At 41.9% G+C, this 21,226-nt stretch overlaps 1 protein-coding gene and 1 long non-coding RNA gene across 8 annotated transcripts in view; one reads left to right on the forward strand and one right to left on the reverse strand.

The window, feature by feature from the left end:
- The window catches only part of LAMA2 (laminin subunit alpha 2), a 380,508-nt gene that overhangs the window by 222,021 nt on the left and 137,261 nt on the right, over nt 1-21,226 (forward strand). For 4 of the 7 annotated variants that reach the window (XM_080999464.1, XM_080999465.1, XM_080999468.1 and 1 more), the window contains exons 16-19: nt 619-732; nt 9,480-9,607; nt 11,535-11,621; nt 18,243-18,454. In XM_080999464.1, coding sequence (XP_080855590.1) covers nt 619-732; nt 9,480-9,607; nt 11,535-11,621; nt 18,243-18,454 — 541 coding nt within the window. Of the gene's footprint in view, nt 1-3; nt 58-618; nt 733-9,479; nt 9,608-11,534; nt 11,622-18,242; nt 18,455-21,226 lie in introns of all 7 variants that reach the window. The other 3 variants (XM_080999463.1, XM_080999466.1, XM_080999467.1) reach the window with 1 other exon arrangement.
- On the reverse strand, nt 2,968-6,453 carry LOC308473908. Its single transcript, XR_013984389.1, has 4 exons — nt 6,142-6,453; nt 4,985-5,048; nt 3,637-3,827; nt 2,968-3,164 (listed from the first exon to the last, which is right to left on the reverse strand). It is a non-coding gene; the product is annotated as an uncharacterized lncRNA (long non-coding RNA).

A 21,226-nucleotide genomic window follows, 5' to 3' on the forward strand; every position in this document is an offset into this window, starting at 1 on the left:
CAGAAGAAAGAGCAAGCTAATGCTTCCTTTAGTCTTATACCTGCCTATTCGGTTAAGGTCAGTTTTTCACAGACATCATGTCAGGAACATAGGTTTTCGAGAGGTGTTTTAGCACTTGGGTCTTTATTGCTTATCATGGTGGTTTTCAAACACTGGGACACCTTGAGGGGCATAGAACTCCTGGAAAGGGGGTGCCAAGTTACAGGGAGCCTTCCCACCTGCCCCAACAAGACAAATATGGGCAAGTTGAATGTCCTCCAGTGAAAGGTCATCATTGAAGCTTTGTATGATTTTGTAATTGCCCCATTATTTTTGCTCAGTAACATGTGTTATGTCCCTGTCTCCCAGTAATTGTGTTTCCCTGGAAATTATTTGTGGGAAGGGGGTTGGAGAGATACTGTTTTATTCCTTTTTCTAATACTACAGTTGGATTGGGCCACCACACAGACCTTTGCACACAGCAACAGCCTGAGTGCAACATTCTCTGCCATAGAACAAGTCGGTGCTGGGTTTGGAGGAGGCATAATGACATATTAAGCTCCTTTATTTTTGTCAAATGTGCTCCTGCACTACTTCTTCATTTTTTAAAATACATTCTCAATGGTTCATCTCCTGCAGTCTTGTCAGCCAAGGCACAGGCGAGTCAATGGCACCATCATTGGCGGAATCTGCAGGCCGTGCACATGTTTTGGTCACGCTGAGTCCTGCGATGATATCACCGGAGAATGCCTGGTAAGTGCTGACTGACAGCGCTGAGATCAGCTCAGTATACCAACGCAATTGAATTAACTACCTTAGGGACTATGAGTACTTAAGGAAAGAAGCAGTGATTTGACAGGAGAGATCTTTATATTGAACTGCTTCTGAAGTTAAACAATCTCTTGGTAACATAATAAAGTAGCTACTGAAAATAAGGGCAAACCAAAAAGGTTCTTTACATTACCTGGATAGCAACAGGTCCTGCAGAAAGCAGCGAAGAGAATATCGCAACAAACTTTGCAATGCAAAATGATCTACCCCTAGTAACCTCTGTTGTGGGTTTAATTTACACACAGAATAGTAGTAACTGAATAGTAAGTTTCGTTATTGTGTGACATGCCGTAATGTTGGTCAAGGGGGAGAAGTGTAAATATTGCAAAAATTATGAAGAAATAGTGTGATTGGGGAGGGCGCATGTTTTGAATGAGATGGAAAGGTGCTTTTCCCTGATGGAATGCATATATTTGGGAGAGCTGCCTACTAATTCAGCAATTTTAGTGCATTTATTACCCAGAATAATCATGCCCAGTGTGCCACTGTTTCTAGCCTGCTCAGTAGCTATTTTGAATGGGTGAATTACGCTGAATAGACTGTTCTGATTAACTCAAGGGCATTTTAGTTTTATATTGTCTGACATGGCATGAAGCTTGAAACAACATTTCTCATTTCATTAGTCTTGCAGAAATGCAATTTGAGCCACTGCCAATTTAGTAGGATATCATACTCCAGATTCCCTGCAGAATTCAAACCAACTCTGCATTGTGTATATTTTTAAGTGTTCCTCACTTCTTTTTGATTTTCCCAAGGAAAAGCTTCAGGGAAAAATCTAAATGAAAATCCAGGGTTTTTACAATGCAATTTGGCATTTTAAATTATCACTGGCCTTTCTGTTTTCCTCCGTACAAGGTGTTTAATTGTTCTCCAATTCTGAACAAGATAGCTTAAATTGGTGGATTTTTCAAATTGCTTTTTCATGAATAAATGCCCAAAATGGCTCTCGCATTAATCCCGTGCTCAGTCTTAAGACGTACTTAGAAAAGAAAACATGCCATGATAACTTTATTTTGAAATACTTCACGTAAATCTAGTGGGGGGAGGAAATCACCTGACAGAAATTGATCTGTTTTCCTCACCAGCCTTCAGAGAACCTATTTCATTGCTTTTTCATGATTTCAGTCTTCTAATGCTAATGTCTAATGAAATTAGTTAAGGTTTACAGCAAAACCAGCTGGTGGTGTGGAACTGTGTGCTTCAGGCAGCAAATCAACAATTCCATTTCTGTAATAGTACATGAGTGAAAAGAATTCTAGAGCCATTTGCTGAACTTGCTCGATATCAGGGATGGGAAACTAACCTGGCTCCTTTCAGGCAACTTTGACAGGCAAGCAGGGCTGCCCACTTGGCAAGTACCTGATGCCACATGGCGTTAGGTGATTCAGACTGTAACCTGAAACTACAAAGAAAAAATCAAAACACACTGTTAAGCATGCACCTGATACTTCGCTTGCAGTCCCAGCTTGAATTTGGTACTACAGGGCAACAGAAAACAGTGCCCAATTGAAAAAGCACCGTGCTTCAGTTTTGCCTGCCCAATTCCTGACATCATATTATGCCAGATGATGGTTAGAGGTAGACATGCTTAGAGCAATGTCAGGGCACAAGGTCTAATTGCACCCAGAGGCCTGGGATTCCCCTCCTCTGTTCTTCTTGTTAAAATAAACTAACAGCCCTACTAGAAAAATTAACTAATAAACTGAAACTGTCACGGGGACAAATAGAAGACACCTTCACCCTGGTATGGCTCCCCTTTATCACATACACAGCGCAACAAGACAATGACAAAAACCCACCAGCAGCATACAAATCAGTATGGCTAACCTGATCCAAAACACCCACCCACCCCACTCACACATGAAAACAAAGACCACCGCAGCCAACTACAAATGAATAACCACACCCTAGGCTAACCCCAACCTCTCTCACCACCAAAGGAACACAAGCAAACAGCAAAGAACCTGCACAAGCAACGCTGACACCAAACCCTACATATAGTAAGTGAAATAGAAACATTGCCACCCGACCCCACTCTCACCCATCTCTCCCCCCCTCCACCTCTTTCCCCCTTTTCTTCCTAATGTCTCAACAAATGAAAATTATTTGTAAAAATGTTACATGGGGGGGAAAACACAAGAGAGAGACACTACACACTTTTGTAAATCAACAAAATCTTTAACAAAAAATAAAATAAAATAAAAATAAACTAACAGCCATTCATTCTCCCTTGTTGTTGTCCTAGGGGGTTGAGATGAAAGCAGTCGCACTTCCTTGCGCTTCCACCAACAGAGTGACTTAGTGCAAGTTCACACATTGGCCTCAACCCAGCGAAGGTTCCTCATGACTAAGTCCTGTTGAGAGAAATGTGACTTGTGTTAGTTGTGTCTCAGTGGGGCTTACAATGCAATCCCATGCATGTCTTTTCAGATCTGAGTCCCACTGAATTCACTGGGGCTTATACATGGATGTAGGAATTGCAGGCTTAGTCATTTCTGAGTCATAACTGGATTAGATCTTATATGCTCTTTTTAGGGGTTCGCTTATTTTTTATGCCTACATCTAGAAACAATATGCAATAAACACATGGTTAGAAATGCTGATATCCTGTATGATCGCAAACCAGTGTTTACTGCCAAGTGATGTGAGAGGAAACACTCAAGAAGCAGGCAGAAATGTTTAGAAGAATTTAATCTTGGAGAAAGTTGCAGCCCTAGTACTGGTTATCTGTAATGTTATCTGGCAGATATACAACATTACTGAGAAGTCGAGGGCAAAAATACATCCCTGGAAACAATAACATGTAGCATCTCCTAATCTCTCTACCTTTATCCTGTCCTGTCTCTGCTCTTCACTGCAGCAGCTAAGCTTGTCCTATATCATCCTGTAGAGACAAAGTGCACAGAAACAAATTCTTCAAAATCTGTTTGGGGATTTTGCCTTGACTGTAAGTGAAGTAGGATTGGTTGATACCCAAGCAGGCTGTTAAATGCTGCAATTCAATTTGGATCACAAGCCTTTTGAAGTGAGAGAGAGAGAGAGAGAGAGAGAGAGAGAGAGAGAGAGAAGTTTGAGTGCTGAAAGGAGAGGCATGTTTCACATCAAAGGGTTTCCTTCCCCCCTATTGAGATGTACTGAGCCTTTTGGCCTTCTCATTACTATTCATGGTATGTTTTTTTTGCCCCCAGTAATACAACAGACAATTTAGGCAGCTAATTTACGAATATGTTACTTCTTTTGACTCTTCCTTGGCTTTGAAATTTACTTGAAAAGAAGTTGAAATGTGTTTCTTTGACTTATAATAAGAGCTCAGCTCAATGGCTTTATCCTATGTCTGAGTGTGGAGGAGGGGGAAATCGCTTACACACCCGTGGAAGGCGGTGCCTATTACATTCACATGGCTACTGTGATGTTACACAGATGATAAATAGCTCAAGTTGTAAACAAAGAGAAGTTCTATTTTGTCATGTTGCAGACACACTGTGTGTGTGTCCATAGGTTTGTATCCAAAGGTAAAGGTAAAAGTACCCCTGAGCATTAGGTCCAGTCGCGGACGACTCTGGGGTTGCGCGCTCATCTCATTCTATAGGTCGAGGGAGCCAGCATCTGCAGACAGCTTCCGGTCATGTGGCCAGCATGACTAAGCCGCTTCTGGTGAACCAGAGCAGCGCACGGAAACGCCGTTTACCTTTCTGCTGGAGCAGTACCTATTTATCTACTTGCACTTTGATGTGCTTTTCAAACTGCTAGGTGGGCAAGAGCTGCGACCGAACAACGGGAACTCACCCTGTCACGGGGATTCAAACTGCCGACCTTCTGATTGGCAAGCCATAGGCTCTGTAGTTTAGACCACAGCGCCACCCGCCTCCTTGTATCCAAAGTTAGTCATACTCAGATCAGATCGATTGAAATTAATGACCATGAGTAACTTAAGCCCATTAATTTCAATGGGCCTACTCTGAGTATAACTTAATTGGATGCAATCCATGGGGTTGAGATTCACAAAACCTTGCTAAAATATTTAGTGGTTTTAATCTTGTTATGCAGCCGAGATGAAGTGGAAGGCACTCCTGTAGTTTTTAGAGAGTTCCAAATAATCACACCACAATAGTGATGTCCAGTTCAGATGTCATGCTTTCTAATTGCCACACTATGGTTTAGCAGCTGATGGTACCTGGCAGAATGGTGTACTCCTCTTCTTTCCTGTCAGCCTTGTGTGCTCCTTCTCACTCACTTTCCTAGTTAGAGATAATGTTAGTTCACTCATTGTGACATTTGAATAAAAGTAACCATAGTTACAGTTATGGATATGTGACATCTTCCCCTCTACAGTATTTCCACAGAGGTTTCTGTTTTGCCTTCCCACCCTCTTTTATCTTTGGGAAGTGCAGAGTATTTCAGATATCCTTGTTTTTCTCAACAATGTCAATTCCTTTAGGCTTCTTTGTTGTTGTTTTACTTAAAATAGTTGCACTAATGAATGCACCTGTTGTAGCAATAGTTGGCACATGTGTGTTGTGCTACTTTTGGGTGTGCATCTGAATACTCTTCAGATTATAGCACTGGCAGTCATTTGCAGTTGGATGTGTATTTTGATCAACATCCGGTATCTTCATATAACTTGCACAAGAGTCTGTGCATCTAGCCACTGTTTGTTATTCTCCCTACAGCTCTCTCCCGAGACAGTAAGTCAGATAGAATCATATGTAACGAAGATATGGGATAAAAAATCTTCATAGGAAATTAAACTACTGGATTGTTGTGACACCCCCTAATTTCTGGTAAAGCTTAGTTACTGTGGACTAGGAAAGTGTATGTGGAGGGGGTTGCATTGGCAGAGAAGGAAGGGCAAAATTATGAACTCAACACCAAAGAGTGGTTCATTGATCAGCCCTCATGACATCTGAACTGGGCCGGAAACTTCAGAAGCAATCACATTCATGTTCCCTTATATAAGAAATCACTTAAAGAATTGTTGTGAAAGGAAATGAGAGGAGCTTGAGGAGAACCAATATAGAACCAATATAGAAACAACATGGTTTCTATATTCTAATATTACTAGAATAATGTGATTGGATATACTTGCCAGTGTAACTTGATAGTATGAAGCATGTGTGCACCAGCAATATTGTGAAATGCAGCTTTCCAGTATTTGAATTTTAATTTAGAGGATTATCATGGTGCAAGCTTTTAACAGAACGCATCCACACATGTCTCTTCTCACATAAATCCCTGCTAAGAGGCTTTTTTAGGTTTGTAAGTAATGATGTGTGAAGTGGCTAATAGACATTTCATGTTTGACCACTCCTGTAACAGATATCAAAATCCTACCTGTCTTCACTTTGCATATTTGATTTATGGAAAGCCAGATTCTTTGGAAGCACTTGGCTGATTATTACACAGTGGGCTGGTTCTCCTATAACACTAAGCCATGGTTTAGTACTCCAGGGATGAGCCTTGGTGAACTAGAGTGAAGCATCAGGCTTGCATACTCCCCTCATCCCCCGCCGTCCCAATCTTTGTCCTACATGGCTGGCAGTTCAACTTCAAACTTGGCTTAGTATTATTTGTGAACCAAGATTCCTGTCTTGGTACAAACAATAGTTAGTTAAACAACTCAGCTTCATAGCTCACAGTTTGAAGTTCTCCTCCTGGCTGTGTGGCAGGCGAAGAGGCATTTAGTATTATGTGCAAACTAGACCAATGGCTGTGTTGGGGCATTATGATAAGCTTTAGTTTATTGTTATGGAGATGAGCTTAGGTCCTCCAACATGACCAGCCAGAAGGAGGAGATCAGATCAGAAGCTTTCACCTGTTTTCATTAATCACAGTTTAGCATTATGTTTGGACCCTAAACTGTGGTTAATCTTAACTATGGCTTATTGAGCAGCAAGGTGGTTCACAAGTTACTACTACTGCTACTACCATTCTTTATTATTATTACTACTGTTATTAGTATTAGTATTATTATTTTAGTAATCATTTTCTAAACCACCATCTCAACGCAATTTACACATAAGATCTTTTAAAAACACATAATAATAATAGTAATAGTAGTAATAATAATAGTAACAACAACAACAACAAACCAATACATTTAAAACAAGACTAAACCACTAAGAAATGAATACTCATGGTAAGGACCCATTTGTCAAGCTGGAAGAGCCTGTTGGAACAAAAATGTACTCAACTGTTTCTGGAAAGTGCAGATAGTGACCTGAAGCAGGCTTGTTTCAGTAAACTTTAAGGTTAAGCCTAAACCAAATGGACAAAACCAAATGGAAACCAGAGCTTCCTATCTCCTCTTCACATCTGCACTGCAGGAGAGGCACTAGGGGTGCCGGGCACCCGGACGCTGGGCTCTCAGGGGCGCCAGGCCGAGAGTCCAGGGCCTGAGAGTTGAGTCCGGGAAGAGCCCACCCATCAGTCAGAGCACCGCGGCGGGCTCTTCTGCTGCGGGCTCTCTTCACGAGTTCAGGGGCGACCGAGCCAGTGAGATGCTGAGCCGGCCGGCCGGCTCTGCCCTCCTCCGTGCCTGGGACTGGGCAACCTGGGGGGGGGCACCGGGCGTATCTTTGCACCCCGGCGCTGCATATGCTTAAGACAGCCCAATGGGAAAATGCACAAGTCAAATGCATGCCTAATCTTATTCCCATAATAGTGAATCAAAGTTTTTCATTGCATCTGAACAAGAGAATATGAGCTATTAAGATTTGTCATGGCCAATAGCTAGTATCCAATCCATAAAGTTATTTGGATTGGATACTAGCTATTAAGTTTACCGCTTGTCAAATCATTGTAGAGCAAGTGTGCAAATAAAAAAAAGTTACATCCCAAAGAACAACTCAGGTATAGTTTTATTCATGAATATAAAATTCCTTGAGTCTTAAAACTTATTTCAAAGTCTCTCTGTTTGTTTATTTAGGGAACTGTTTTAGCAAGAAATGGTTACAATTGTGCATCAGAGCATTAGGACACAATTATTCACATGAAGCCACAGAAAGCAAACCATATAATATAAATCCTTCAGAGGTTCACTTTATACTTGAGTTGCATGACTGAACCTTGAATTTATGTTGGGGGGGGGCTTTTAAATACACATATACATGTTAATAAGACATGGCAGAGTTTGTATGAAAATCCATCACCTGCAAGTGCAAACAAGAGAATGGGGGGTGGGGGAGGGAGTGAGAAACAAATTTTTGAAGGACAGCTCATATTATTGCTTTCTCTCACATCTGTGAGAGTGTTTATCTTGCTCTGTATGCCAGGAGTGCAGAACCTGGGACCTTCCAGATATTCTTGAATTCCAACTCCTGCTAGCCCCAGCTAGAGATGGGGAAGAAATTTGATTCAGCTTTCATTTGAAGGCAGAATAACTTAAACTAAAATGGTATTCAAACCAAAGCATAGTTCTTTAGAATTCTGACTTCTGACTATTTTGTAGCATGGTTCTCTAGCCAAGTATTGTGTGCAAAAATGCATATTGCAAGGGAAAGTGTGCAGAAAGATGCCCATATCTGTGAAAATAAAAAAAATGCATTACATTACAGAAAATTACTTTGCAAAAATGGGTACAGTAGGCAAAATTGCATGCAAAGTGTCTATATTAGGATGAATTCGCACAAAAATGTTTTTGAATTTTCACGTGAAGAAGTGAAATCGGTTATGAAGTCTACCGCACGACAACAGTTTCATAAAATGTTATCACAGGGGCAGAGGGGAAAGGGAGCTCCCAGCAAGAAGCCCTGAGCTATCTCAGACCAGCATCTCTGAAAACCACACCTACTGGCCTGTCATGCCAGCTACTAGCCTGCTGAGCTGGGGTTTGCTGCAAAATCGAAAGAAGCATAGCCTGAAGGCTGATAGGTTTCTGCTGCTGGCTGGCTGGCTGCTGCTTTCCCAGCTACAGTGGTACCTCGGGTTAAGAACTTAATTCGTTCTGGAGGTCTGTTCTTAACCTGAAACTGTTCTTAACCTGAAGCACCACTTTAGCTAATGGGAGACTCCTGCTGCTGCCGCGCCGCCAGAGCACGATTTCTGTTCTCATCCTGAAGCAAAGTTCTTAACCCGAGGTACTATTTCTGGGTTAGTGGAGTCTGTAACCTGAAGCGTATGTAATTGTCACCTGTTTTTGCAGAGGCAGCGGAGCTGAGCTGGTGCTCGTTGCACAACTGAAAGAAACATAGTGACAGCTGCTACAACTGCTCTTGTGAGTTGCTCGCTGCTCCTGCAGGAGGCAGTGGAAGCACTAAGGAGCACTGGCTGGCTACACCGTTGTCTCAAAATCACGATAACATAGAGTTGGAAGGGACTATGAGGGTCATCTGGTCCAGCCCCCCTGCAATGCAGGAATCTTTCACCCAATGTGGGGTTGGAACCTACAAACTTGAGATTGAGAGTCTCATATTCTACCAACTGAGTTTGTGTGAGAAAGAGAAGATGTACTCATGCTCGACTGCAAGGTTGCCAATATGGTTCCTTCCAGATGTTGGATTCCAGCTCCCATCAGCCCCTACCAGTAAGGCCAATAGGCAGGGTTGGTGGGAGTTGTAGGCCAACAGCATCTGGAGGGCACCATGTTGGCTGCCTTTGTCCTATGTGACTTTATCAACTATGTTCTATGACATTCTGAGAAGATGGTTTTGTTCCTTCCCCTGACTGTTTAGAACTGCAGGCACAACACAGGTGGCTTGTATTGTGATAGATGTCTTCCTGGTTTCTTTGGAGATGCTACTAAAGGGAAACCTGATGACTGCCAGCTGTGTGCCTGCCCACTGAGTATACCTTCCAACAAGTAAGTATACCCACTGAGCAGTGGCATTGCGTTCTTTATTGGAACCCTGGGTACACGCAAACACACATGTACACACCAGGCGGGACCAGGGGCTGGATGTGGAGGGGGAACAAAACCCGCCAGGCCAGCCAAACCCTTGCCGCCGCCAGACGGGCGTGGGGCACAGAGGGTTCACGGGGCTGTGCTGCCCTGCCTGCCCCCCCCCGTCCACAGCAAGAGGGAGCCTAGCCAGCTGACGTGGCCCTTGGTGAGGGAGCCGGGGGTGTGGTGGCAAGACCAGACTCCGGGGCCCAGAGAACCCTGGTGGCAAGCAGGGGCAGGGGTTACAGCCTCCCTGGCCCTCCCTACACTATGCCCCTGCAACTGAGTATTAAGTATACCTTCAAACAAGTTTGTTGGTGGTATCTATACCCTATTAGTAAGCAGGCTGAATGAAAGGCCGAATGGAAGTGTTCCCCCACCCCCTCCCTCAGCAAGGGTGTATATGAAATATAAGTGCAGCCTGAGTAGGTGTCAGAATCAATCCATCAGATTTAGAAAATTGACTGCTATTGAGCTCTTTTGCTAATTTCACAGATCCCCACTTCCTTAAAAAAATGTGGCATAGTTTCGATTACGTGACAATCCATAGGACACAATCAGAATCATATATATATATTGCAGTACTGCAAAGTTTCATCACAAAATGAAGAAATGACTGTAATCAATGCTTGTTTATATTTATTTCACCACTGTACCCATATTAAGCCAAGGCTTTGTCCTAAGGCTGCCGGTCTACTGCTGGGTTGTTTGGCAAATTGAATGGCTATGTAGTGCACACAAACCTCTAAGCGAAATAAAAAGAAGAATAATTGAGGACTTATCTCTTTAAAATAGTGGAGTGACAGATATCCTGTTGTTTCAAACTGCCTGTGTCTTCCAGTGTGCCAGCAGATTACCTCATTACATTGTGTCAATCAGATTCTCAAAGAGGGGAAACTCAGAAAACAATATGCTGGAAGGCAGAGGGACACAGCTAGAGTAAAATACTATCAGAGGCTTTGTAAGCATGCAAATGATTGGTTGCTGAGAAATTTAACTAGCATTTATAATGTATCTGTAAAAAGAAATAGAAGAAAGAAAGAAAGAAAGAAAGAAAGAAAGAAAGAAAGAAAGAAAGAAAGAGGAATGATAGGAAATTGTCATTTGCTATTGCAATGACTAAATAATTGCTATTGCAATGATTAAAGCTGCATACATGAGGTTACAGGTCTTCCTCAAGTTTAAAGAATTCCATATAGCTCTGGTTCTTTTCAGTTGTATTAGGATCCTAACCTTTAGTCATGGAGGTTAGGAATCAAGGATGGAAAATATCTACAAAGGTTGCCACTCTTGATTCTGAATACCAAAGAATATCATGTAAGCCATCACCGTTCGTTGATCTTGACTTAAAAACAGCTTTGACATACCATGAGAAACATCATCACAAAGTTTCCCCTTCCCTGTTTTTAATGCGGCAGTTTTATTCCACTATTCATGTAAGTCGAGTTTACTGAGCTTTCCAGTCAATTGTCCGTTAGCTGCAGTGAGATTTAACTTGGGAACAAAGTCTGGGATAGAGCGCATTGCCAGGCCCTGGAGGGCTCAGACAAGCAGCTGTACATTCCTGCTTTTAAATGGTGTAGCGACTCATTGATAGACTAAAGTCCCATAACAACATGTCATTTGGATGCTGCCACCCGTTCGAGCTATATTCAGTGTCGGCAGAAATAGCAGAGTCATTCCAAACTCTACCGGCTGGAGCCAAACCTAAGCTCCATGTGTGAGACCAGAAGGACTTTCCCCGTAAAAGCAGCGCTCTCTGAGGAAGGACAGCAACTATGCTGCTAATGAATGTCTTTTTATCTTTCCTCTGTGTCCCTCTTCTGGCCCTTCATCAACAACAAAGTTTTAGCCCAACATGTCATTTGGATCAGAGTCGTGGATTAATATGTGACGAATGCCCCCCTGGGTATGCTGGCTCACGCTGTGAGAGGTAAGCGCCATACAGGATTTTATCGTCTTTGTCTAACAGAACTTCATTTCATGGTTCTTTTCCAAGCCTCTATGTATTCAAGCATCCATATGCACCCAGAGTCAGAATTGTGGGGTGGTGATGTCATACAAGATTCCTATTTAAATGAGAATTTCCATTGTCTCTTCCACATTTGTCCAGCAGATTTGTTCTCTGCTTAATAGGCCTGCGAAAATCGTTTCTATTTAATGCTTTAGATAAACATTAAGCTACAAACAAAGTATTTTCCATAGAAGTAGTATTACTTGATGGGATTCTTTTCGCTGGATTTTTGTGCACCTGTTAGTTTCCGTTATTATTTTTGTGTGTTCCTAATTTGGCTTGAATATTGAGTGTATTTAATCAGTTATTCAGTGAAATGCTATTTCATCTCCTAACGCTGAGCCAAACAATATAATTGTGGAAGCTAGATTTATTTGTCTCAACTACTTTAAAACTCATATTTTCAGACTTTGCTGCTTCTAATTCTCCTCTGAATTTGGCTATTTAGCATGTGTAATTACTGGGCTATGAATAAAGTTGCAGTGTTAAAAATATTTCAGAGGGGCTGTTTTTGTTCTCCTGCAACATGATACAGGCACGCTGTTTCCAGAGTGATTGAGGGTGGACAAATGTAGAAATTGGGTATGTGATCAGTCTTTCCCTAAGATAATCCCATGTTTGATGAAATTCGGTATCTTGTGTTGCATATCCTCAGCTAAGAAACAGGCTTATGCTGAATCTGACTACTGATCCTTTTAGATTGTTCTTGTCTGCAGTGACTTGCATTGGCTCTTTAAGGTATGGGGCAGAAGGCTTTGCCAGCACAGGCACTTAATGGCTGCATCAGGTGAAGGGAGGGCCACAAGAATGAACACAGGAGACTGGTCTTGGGTTGAACTAGGCCACAACTTTGGTGATTACAAAAAAGTGTCTGGAGACACTGGGTGTTGAACCTGGTATCTTCTGCATGCAAACTATGTGCTCTACAACTAAGCTGCAACCCTTCACTTTGCCCTGTTGTTCTGGAAAATGATATTCTGGAAAGTTTGATTTGAGACACAATAACAACCAAAAAATGACTGTAAATTGAAAGTCCATGAAAGGCACGGATAACTCAAAATGTTACTGAGGTTGGTAGTGTTCCCCAAAATACTTCCCAGTATATTAAGGTCATATACAGGACAGAATAAAACCTTGCACCCTTAATAATGGTCTTTGCCTACCTTTGACTTTCCCAAACTAGTTTTTCTGGAGTCACCCCTGATAAAAGCCACTTTATTCTGTAATCACTGGAAGCAAACAACACTTAGCAGTTGGCATCCAAAGAAAGGTTGCAGCCGTGAATTTTTCAGATTCTTTTTGTAAGGTTGACAATGTCTTCGAGATGTGCCCACTTTGAGACGAGTTGCCACCGCACCTCAAGACTACTTCTTTTCCCTGTACTTGCTGTCACTATAGGAAGTGAGAACATAATGAAAACAATGCAAAGTTAATATCACAACTTAAATACCAATTTTTCTTATGCTTATAATTATCTTGCTTTTCATCAGTGAGGGAGCTCAAGGTCTCATACGTGGTGTTTTGAAGTAATTTTCTATCCAGACACACATTAGACTGGACAAAGGGCCCAATCCGCATACAGTTTGCTGGGCCCAACAAATCCTGTTAATATTATTGATCACCACTACCTTGGTGTGATGGAAGCTGGAATGTTTAACATGTTGGCTACTGCCCAATTCATTGGGTTATATGGCTACACCCTACAAAGTGCTCAAACTGTTCATCATTCTGACCTACATTCAGTATTGCCATTCCTGAATGACATCACTGAAGACATTCCCCAATATGAAAGAAAACCCAGTCATTGGGTGGGGGGCAGGGGTTGTACTGAAAGTCTACGGCTCATTATTTCTAGTTAGAAAACCCAGGTTCTTTCATCCTCTGAACCTTAAAATGTGGAAGAACTGACATTTGGAAAGAAGAATACAGCTCATGTACTAAGCATACATGGCAAGCAGTCAGCAATTTGCAAAGCCTCAGGAGAATGTATGGCATGTGTAAAAGGAGTGGGGGAGGTTCCAAATGTAGAATGTTCCTTTCAATTAAAGACTTTTGAGCGTGATCTTAGAAAATGCAGCCATTTAGCCATATGCTTCGTTAACATTAAAAGTCAAAGCAGAAGGCTCAGAACAAATACCAAGCCCACACTTTCCTTGTACATTCATTTGGTGTTATATTTGGCCAAAAGCACCTGCCAAAAGAAGGCTTAGGCATTCACCCGCTTATCACTATGGCTGTTGCTGCTGAGTGCTATTTCTGTCTATCTTTTCCTGTCTCTCTGGCAAGTCATCACCCTCCTCTCAAACCTGAGGGCTGTGGAGTTAATGAATGCAAGAACAAATCAGCCGAAGAGTACTTCTGTGACAGTTTGTCAATGTAGGGGGTCACTGACAAGTCCCATAAGCAACAAGTAGTATTTCTTGAGTGGAGGGTAGTCCATAGATTAGCAACAAGGAAGGAATTTGAATAAGTGTGTGTCTGTTTTAATTGTCACAAGTTGCACAATAATGCACCGAGCCATTGGTTATGAAAACAACAACAACATGCCAGCGTTTTGAAAGCTGTCTTTATATACTATCATATGTGAATGAGTAATAACTTCAGGAATTTGCATGGAATCCCATCTTTCTTTTTTAGCTTGGGGGTGCAGCTCTGAGTCATGTCGCTATTAAATTAACTGCTTTAAAATTACCCTGATGTGTTCTATTTTCAGTTTTGTCTTGCAGCAACCACCCATGATTTCTCACTCCTAGAGTTGGCAATAAATCTCCTTTTGTGTATTTATAATACTAGCAAATTAAGAATAATTTATAGGGTTTTTGTTGTTATCAAGAACATTGTTCTTTTTATTTATATGCAGATCGAGTTCTGGGCTGCATTTCTGTTTGTTTTGTTGGATTGGTCATTACCAAGTTCCTTTTTCATTTTTTGCATCGGGCCCCCATTGCTAAAAAAAACCAACACTTGCCCATTCTGTACACCTTTTGCTCTAGTGTTCTAGCAGTCACTTTCTTTGCTGTTCCATTCCTTCTGCTTTCTCTTTTTCCATACATTTAGAATGCTTCTGCTTTATAAGATAGCATCATCCCTTTCTTTAAATCTCTCAACTGTCCCTTTGTTGCTTTCAGTTTTGTGCCCTAATCCTTGCTTTTGAGGCTCTCTGCCTCTCTGCCTTTGGCAAAATTCAATTCTTATCTCTCTCTTTATTTCCCATCTCACCATCTTCTCCCTCTCAACAAGCACATCTGAGGACTGAAGATGAGTTGAGCATTTGTGGGCCAACACGTGTTCAGCAAGAAAAGTGACCCTCAAATTCAGAGCCTCAAAGGAAAGGACTAAGGCTAGAGATTCATTCAGAAAGGAACAGGCAGCAGTTGGGGGGGAGGGGCGGAGACAAGCAGCCAGACATTTTGATAATGTTACCTTAGTAGTGAGTAAGAAGGGGGCATTCTGAAATAACCTACAAAGGGAGATTCAGCAGAAAATGGGGAATGAGAGTGACAGGAAACTAGAAGCAACATGATCTGATTGCTTCTATATTCATGACAAAGAGTTCAAAAACAGCCTTTACGAGTCAAAATTGTCATTTGACTTTATGTTCCTTAATTTTTTTTAAAAAAAATTCAGGATTCATGAACCACTCTGAGAAGTGTACAGATATACTGAAGTTTTAGTTAAGCTGCAGCCTCCCCCCAAAAAACTAAGTATGAAGAACACCCTTGGGCTAACAACTCCCCCCTCCCAATTCCTACACAAATGACTGCTGTTCAGTTGTTTCAAAAATTGGCATGTATGTGTACACAGTCTTAATGGTTTTCTCTCATTCATATTGCTATTCTACAAGTTGTTCAGGTTGAATAGCATAATCTGATGCTCTGTGATTCCATCCATCCTGCAATTTGAATGGATGTACCCTAGGGAGAAAAAGGCTTATATGTGCCTGCCAGGTAGATGTGGATGATATTACTCTAGTTTATAGCTACATCTAAGAGGGACAAGAATGTCCTCTCCCCCACAAAAAACAAGCTTTTCCAACAATAATGATGCTGGCATCCAACTGTTTCAGGAGACAATGGAGGAGTGTGCCTTTGTGGGTGAGGTCAAGCTGCTGGAAGGTTACAGCGCCTGCTGTGGCTGTAGAGACCAATGAGGAAGAGACATATTTGTTACAGCTGAGGCAGATGAAGGCACCCAGTTGTGCAGCTACAGATGCACCAAGGCATTTCTTCTCTCTGCACTCCTCCCAGGGGTCAGTTCTCCTCAGGTCACTGCTATGGATACATGACTTTATGGCATGTCTCCAGGCACTGCGGTCGTTTGCAAGGGATTCCCACATGGCGGGGTTGATGTTACCAGCCTTCATGTCACGTTTGCAGACAATAATATTAATAATATCTGCATTTTTCTTCCTCTGTTTCTTTTCCTTATAGCCATTCGGCACTGTTGTTGTGTTTAAAGATACGACTTCCCTGTTAATATAAGATATTAATGTTACACATGACTCGTTCCTCCTTTGTGCCCGTTCTCATGAGCACAGCCCATTGGATCAGAAGAGAGTGAGTGAAGTGGAAGAATTCCTAAAGGAAACATATCGAGCTATAAAGTAGACAACATTCAGGGTTTACCAGGAAATTCAGAGAAGGAAAAAGGAAGCAAAAGGGAGACAAGACAGGATTAGGGTCACTTCTCCCCGCCCTCCCCCGCCCCAGCAATCAGTGCTTTTGAAAGCTATTTGGGATTCATCACAAGACACATCAGTAGAATGTGGTTCCAGAACACTTGGAAAAGGCCAGGAGACCAAGGTTTATGTTAACTTTAATTAGCAGACTCTGAAATGATGAGAATTGGGGCAGGGAGGGAGGGGAGTGATCAAAGTGGATTGTCATTAGTAGAAGGGTTATTTATGATTAGCACATCAGTAGTCACAAATCCTCTGGGTGTTCTTCTTATGACTGGCTTTGTACATTTCTGCTGGCATTATCCGATACAAGACAAAAGCTTAAATGAAAGAGGATGGGCAGAGCAAAAGAAATAAATCCTGATAAGCGAAGGCGAAAATTATTAGCAATTGAAGGAGCCATCTGTATTATCTCAGCATACTTGCAGAAATTGCATTGGACTGGCCATATGAGGCCCTTTGTTCTACAGGTTCCATGTAGTTCATGAACAGTCTAGGCCTGCTTAGTCAAACCAAGGAAAACTAGCATCTAGTCTGCCATTCACTTACTTAAGAGTTGCCAGCTCAGATGCTTTAGGGAATTTTAGAGAAAAGGCAAGTAAGAGGCAACATGATGCAAGTTTATAAAAATTATGCATGGCATGGAGAAAGGGGATAGTGAAAAGTTTTTATTGGTCTCTCATAACACTAGGTAAAAGTTAAATGTGCTTTCTAACTGCTAAATTGGCAGAAGCTGGGACAGAGCAACAGGAGCTCACCCCGTTGCGTGGATTCGAACCACCACCCTTCCAATCAGCAAGCCCAAGGGGCCCAGTGGTTTAGACCACAGCACCACCTGTGTCCCTCATAACACTAGAACTCGTGGACATCCGGTGAAGCTGAATGTTGGAAGAATCAGGACAGATAAAAGAAAGGACTTTTCCATGCAGCACATAGTTAAACTATGGAACTATTCTCCCACTGGACACCTTGAAGGCCACCAACTTAGTTGGGTTTAAAAGGCTATTAGACAAATTCATGGAGGAGAGAGCTATCAATGGCTACTAGCCATGATGGTTGGAGGCAGTAATGCTTCTGCATGACAGCTGCTGGAAACTGCAGCGGAGAAGAGTTCTCTTGTGGTCAGATCCTACTTGAGGGTTTCCCACAGGCATCTGGTTGGCCACTGTAAGCACAGGCTGATGGAGCAGAGGGGCAACAAAACCTCTATAATACAATTTCACCCAGTTTAACAACTATTTCTAAGGGTGCAGTCTTATGCTGAAGATCCACCACCTGGGGTGAAATCAAAGGTTTCTTGCGTTAGCATGCGTGCTCCCACCCCTTGTTATGCATACAGTTTATTTCATTGTCAATTTGCATGGTTTTTTTGTTTTCCTTTCTCAACCAGACCCTTTATGTTGCATGGCGGAGTATATCAGATTTGCTGGTTAGCTGACACAGTTGAGTTTCTTTCTTGTATACTTGCACATGATGGGCTGTATCATAAAGGGTTCTCCACATGAATCTGATTTCCACTGGAGTGGTAACAGACAGGTTTCTTATTATGCTTTTTCTCATCTTCAGCCTCAGTGACCAGCTCCCGCCCTCTCCCTGCTCTTCTGCGGTCCCCCCTCCCTGAAATCTAATAACTGGTGGAGCTGGCAGGATTTCAGCTAGTAATGAATCTTCAGTGCTGTTAAGGAAACTGAAAAAAACGATGGGAATGGTGGGTGGGTAGGGAAACTCTGAGAAACACTTGAGAGAAAATAAAGCTGTCTTTAGTGATTCGTAAGGCAACAGAGCTGTAAACAATGTTATTTTTTTAAAAAATGCCAACAGGTCAATGTAAATACTTTAAGATGTTATGTCTGTCGCCCTAGGTGTGCAGAAGGATATTTTGGACAACCTTTAAAACCAGGGGGATCGTGCCAGCCTTGCCAGTGTAATGACAACCTCGACTTCTCCATTCCTGGCAGCTGTGACAGCTTGTCTGGAGCTTGTCTGATATGTAAGCCAGGTACAACAGGCCAATACTGTGAGAAGTGTGCTGATGGGTATTTCGGAGATGCTGTTGATGTAAAGAACTGTCAACGTAAGTCTTGGAATCCTGCTTCTCCTGTCAGAATGCATTCATTCCCTATGGGCATAGCGCATGACGGTCTGTCAAACAGGACATGCATTTATTTTTATGGTATTGCGTACAGGAAGTGTCACATTATCCAAAATGCGGTTACTTCAGATTTCCTTACTTGCTATCTAGATTCAGGGTCATTCTTTGTTTATTTATTTATTTATTTAATTAATTAATTTTGTGGTTCTGTCACTTGCGCACAGGATTTTACATATTAAAAGAGGGCAGCACCCTTTTTTCATCTGAACTTCAGATTATACCAAGGGTGGAGAACTGGATCCAGTCCATTCACCCTGCCACACATTTGACAGTTGGGTTGTCATGATGACGTTGTGGGACCCATTTTTACCCTTGCGGAAAATCAACTTTATGAGGGTGTCCTGTTGTCCCTGTTATGGCCTGTGATGCCTTCCTTCATCTCTGGACAGGGCTTGCTCCCTTACCAGTCTCGTTTCAAATTGCCTGCTATAGGACAATAAAAACTAGGAACCCTGGAGAGGAACCGCAGAATTCTTCCCTGCCGCTTCTGCTTTCCTAGGCCAGACTAAATGAGATGATGATAAACAAGGGTATGAAAATAACAGCACTGTGTTGAGCTTGCCCTCTTCATAAGATTGAATATAGCTAACCTCATGTCATGACACCATTTGGCTAAGTGTTTCTCTCCCCTGTCAGCGGCAACCAATTATGTGGAGCAAGAGGAAGAAAATGCACATCACAATGATGATCTTGTCATATGCACACAGGCACATGCAGCAGCCTTCTATTCTTCCCATTCTCCTGCTAGTCAAGCTGGCCACAGGTTTGGGGTTTAGGAGAACCTTTCTATGCACCTTGTAGCTGGTGGACAAAAGGTTGCCTTAAGCATATTGAGGAGGAAATGAAGGTAAAGGCTGCCCTTTTCTTGCCAACTCCTTTTGCATATTTCTTCTGCCCTTATGTCAGGCATCCTCAGACTCAGCCATCCAGGGGTTTTGGGACTACAACTCCCATCATCCCTAGCTACAGGACCAGTGGTCAGGGATTATGGGAATTGTAGTCCCAAAACAACTGGAGGGCCGAGTTTGGGGATGCCTGCCTTATGTTCAGTGTCTGTCACAGTGCATGACTAATCAGAAGGATGTCACTACTGGTATTAAAAAAGAGATTGTGCAATAGTACTGCTTTGTTGTTCCCACTGAGTGAATCATTTGGTGTAAAGGTAGGAGATATATTTCTTTTATTTATCTATGTATTTGATTTACAGCTGTACCTTGGAAGTCAAATGGAATCCGTTCTAGAAGTCCGCTCAACTTCCAAAATGTTCGGAAATCAAAGCACAGCTTCTGATTGGCTGCAGGAACTTCCTGCAGCCAATCAGAAGCTGTGGAGGCCCTGTCAGATGTTTGGGTTCCAACGAACGTTCACAAACCAGAACACTCACTTCCAGGTTTGCGGCGTGCGGAAGCCAAAACATCTGAGTACCAAGGTATTCAGGATCCGAGGTATGACTGTATTTAGATTGAGGGTTCCCACCCTGGTCTGTGGACTACCATTGGTCCACAAGCTTTATTCAGGTGATGCACAGCATGTCTGTGAAGAACACTTACCATTTGAGTTCTATAAAATTCTGGAGAATTCAAATTGTAATACAATGTAAGAAACAAAAGAAGCAATAGAAATACAATTAAAAATAATACAGCATCTAGCACAGCACATCATAATTCCTACAATAAGCAGAAAAAAATAATAATTCCGTGGTCTGCTAAAGCCATCAGCAATTTTTGAGAGATCCATTGCAGGGGAGTTTGGGAATCGCTGATTTAGATAATTCCTTTACCGGTTTACGGTGAATCTTAAAATATCAAGTACAACATTGCAAAATATAAGAACAGAACTTTGCAAATGAATATCAAATACAAAAGTGCAATAAATGTCCATGGTTTAAAGTAGCATAATTAAAATTTATCATATGTTCAGAACCGGAGCGGGAAATTTAATTGTATTAAATTAAAGTAATTTGGTTTGATTTGTAATAATTTGGAAAATTAATTTGGAAAAAAAAATTGGAGGAAAATTGAAACAACATATCCTTTTAAAAGGAACACTACAAGTAAAAAGCAAATACTGTACAAAGATACGGTAACAATTCCGTGTGTTAAGGCATTATTGGCTAAGCAAGATAACTGAGATGGAAGCTATGCCAACACTTCCTTCTGCAGTAGCATCTCCCAAACACATCCTTAGCACCTCACCTTCACCCGTTCTCACCAACCATATACATAACACAGTTAATCCCCAGCTGACCACTTGGCACAGAACATCTGATCTACAAAGAATCCCCTGGCAGCATTAAATATAATTTTCAACCAGCTCATTCATGGATCTCCAAGGCAATACAGTGCCATGCAAACATAGCCACTCCTTGTCTTCCATCTAGGTAGAGTCTTCTGTGGATCAATTCAGTCTCTTGCACTAATAAGATTTTCATAAGATTTCCCCACCACCACCACTTCTGCACATTTGGGATTTTTACAGGTTCCAATTTCAGCAGCTGCACTGGAGTTGATTAATAATTCATTGGTGCGGTGCCTCGTGACTTGCTCTTTAAGGCTGTCATTTAAAAAGCAGCGGATTTGAAAAATCAAACTATGAGCAGAATTGAAACTCCCATTGCTGTGCTTCTTTCCTTGAGGCATTGACATGGCTGAAACTTTGAACATTTCCTCTACAGAGACAGCTGTATAGGAGGCT

Source organism: Podarcis pityusensis (genome assembly GCF_964106645.2).
Source record: "Podarcis pityusensis genome assembly, chromosome: 3".
In the NCBI taxonomy this organism is placed as follows: Eukaryota; Metazoa; Chordata; class Lepidosauria; order Squamata; family Lacertidae; genus Podarcis; species Podarcis pityusensis.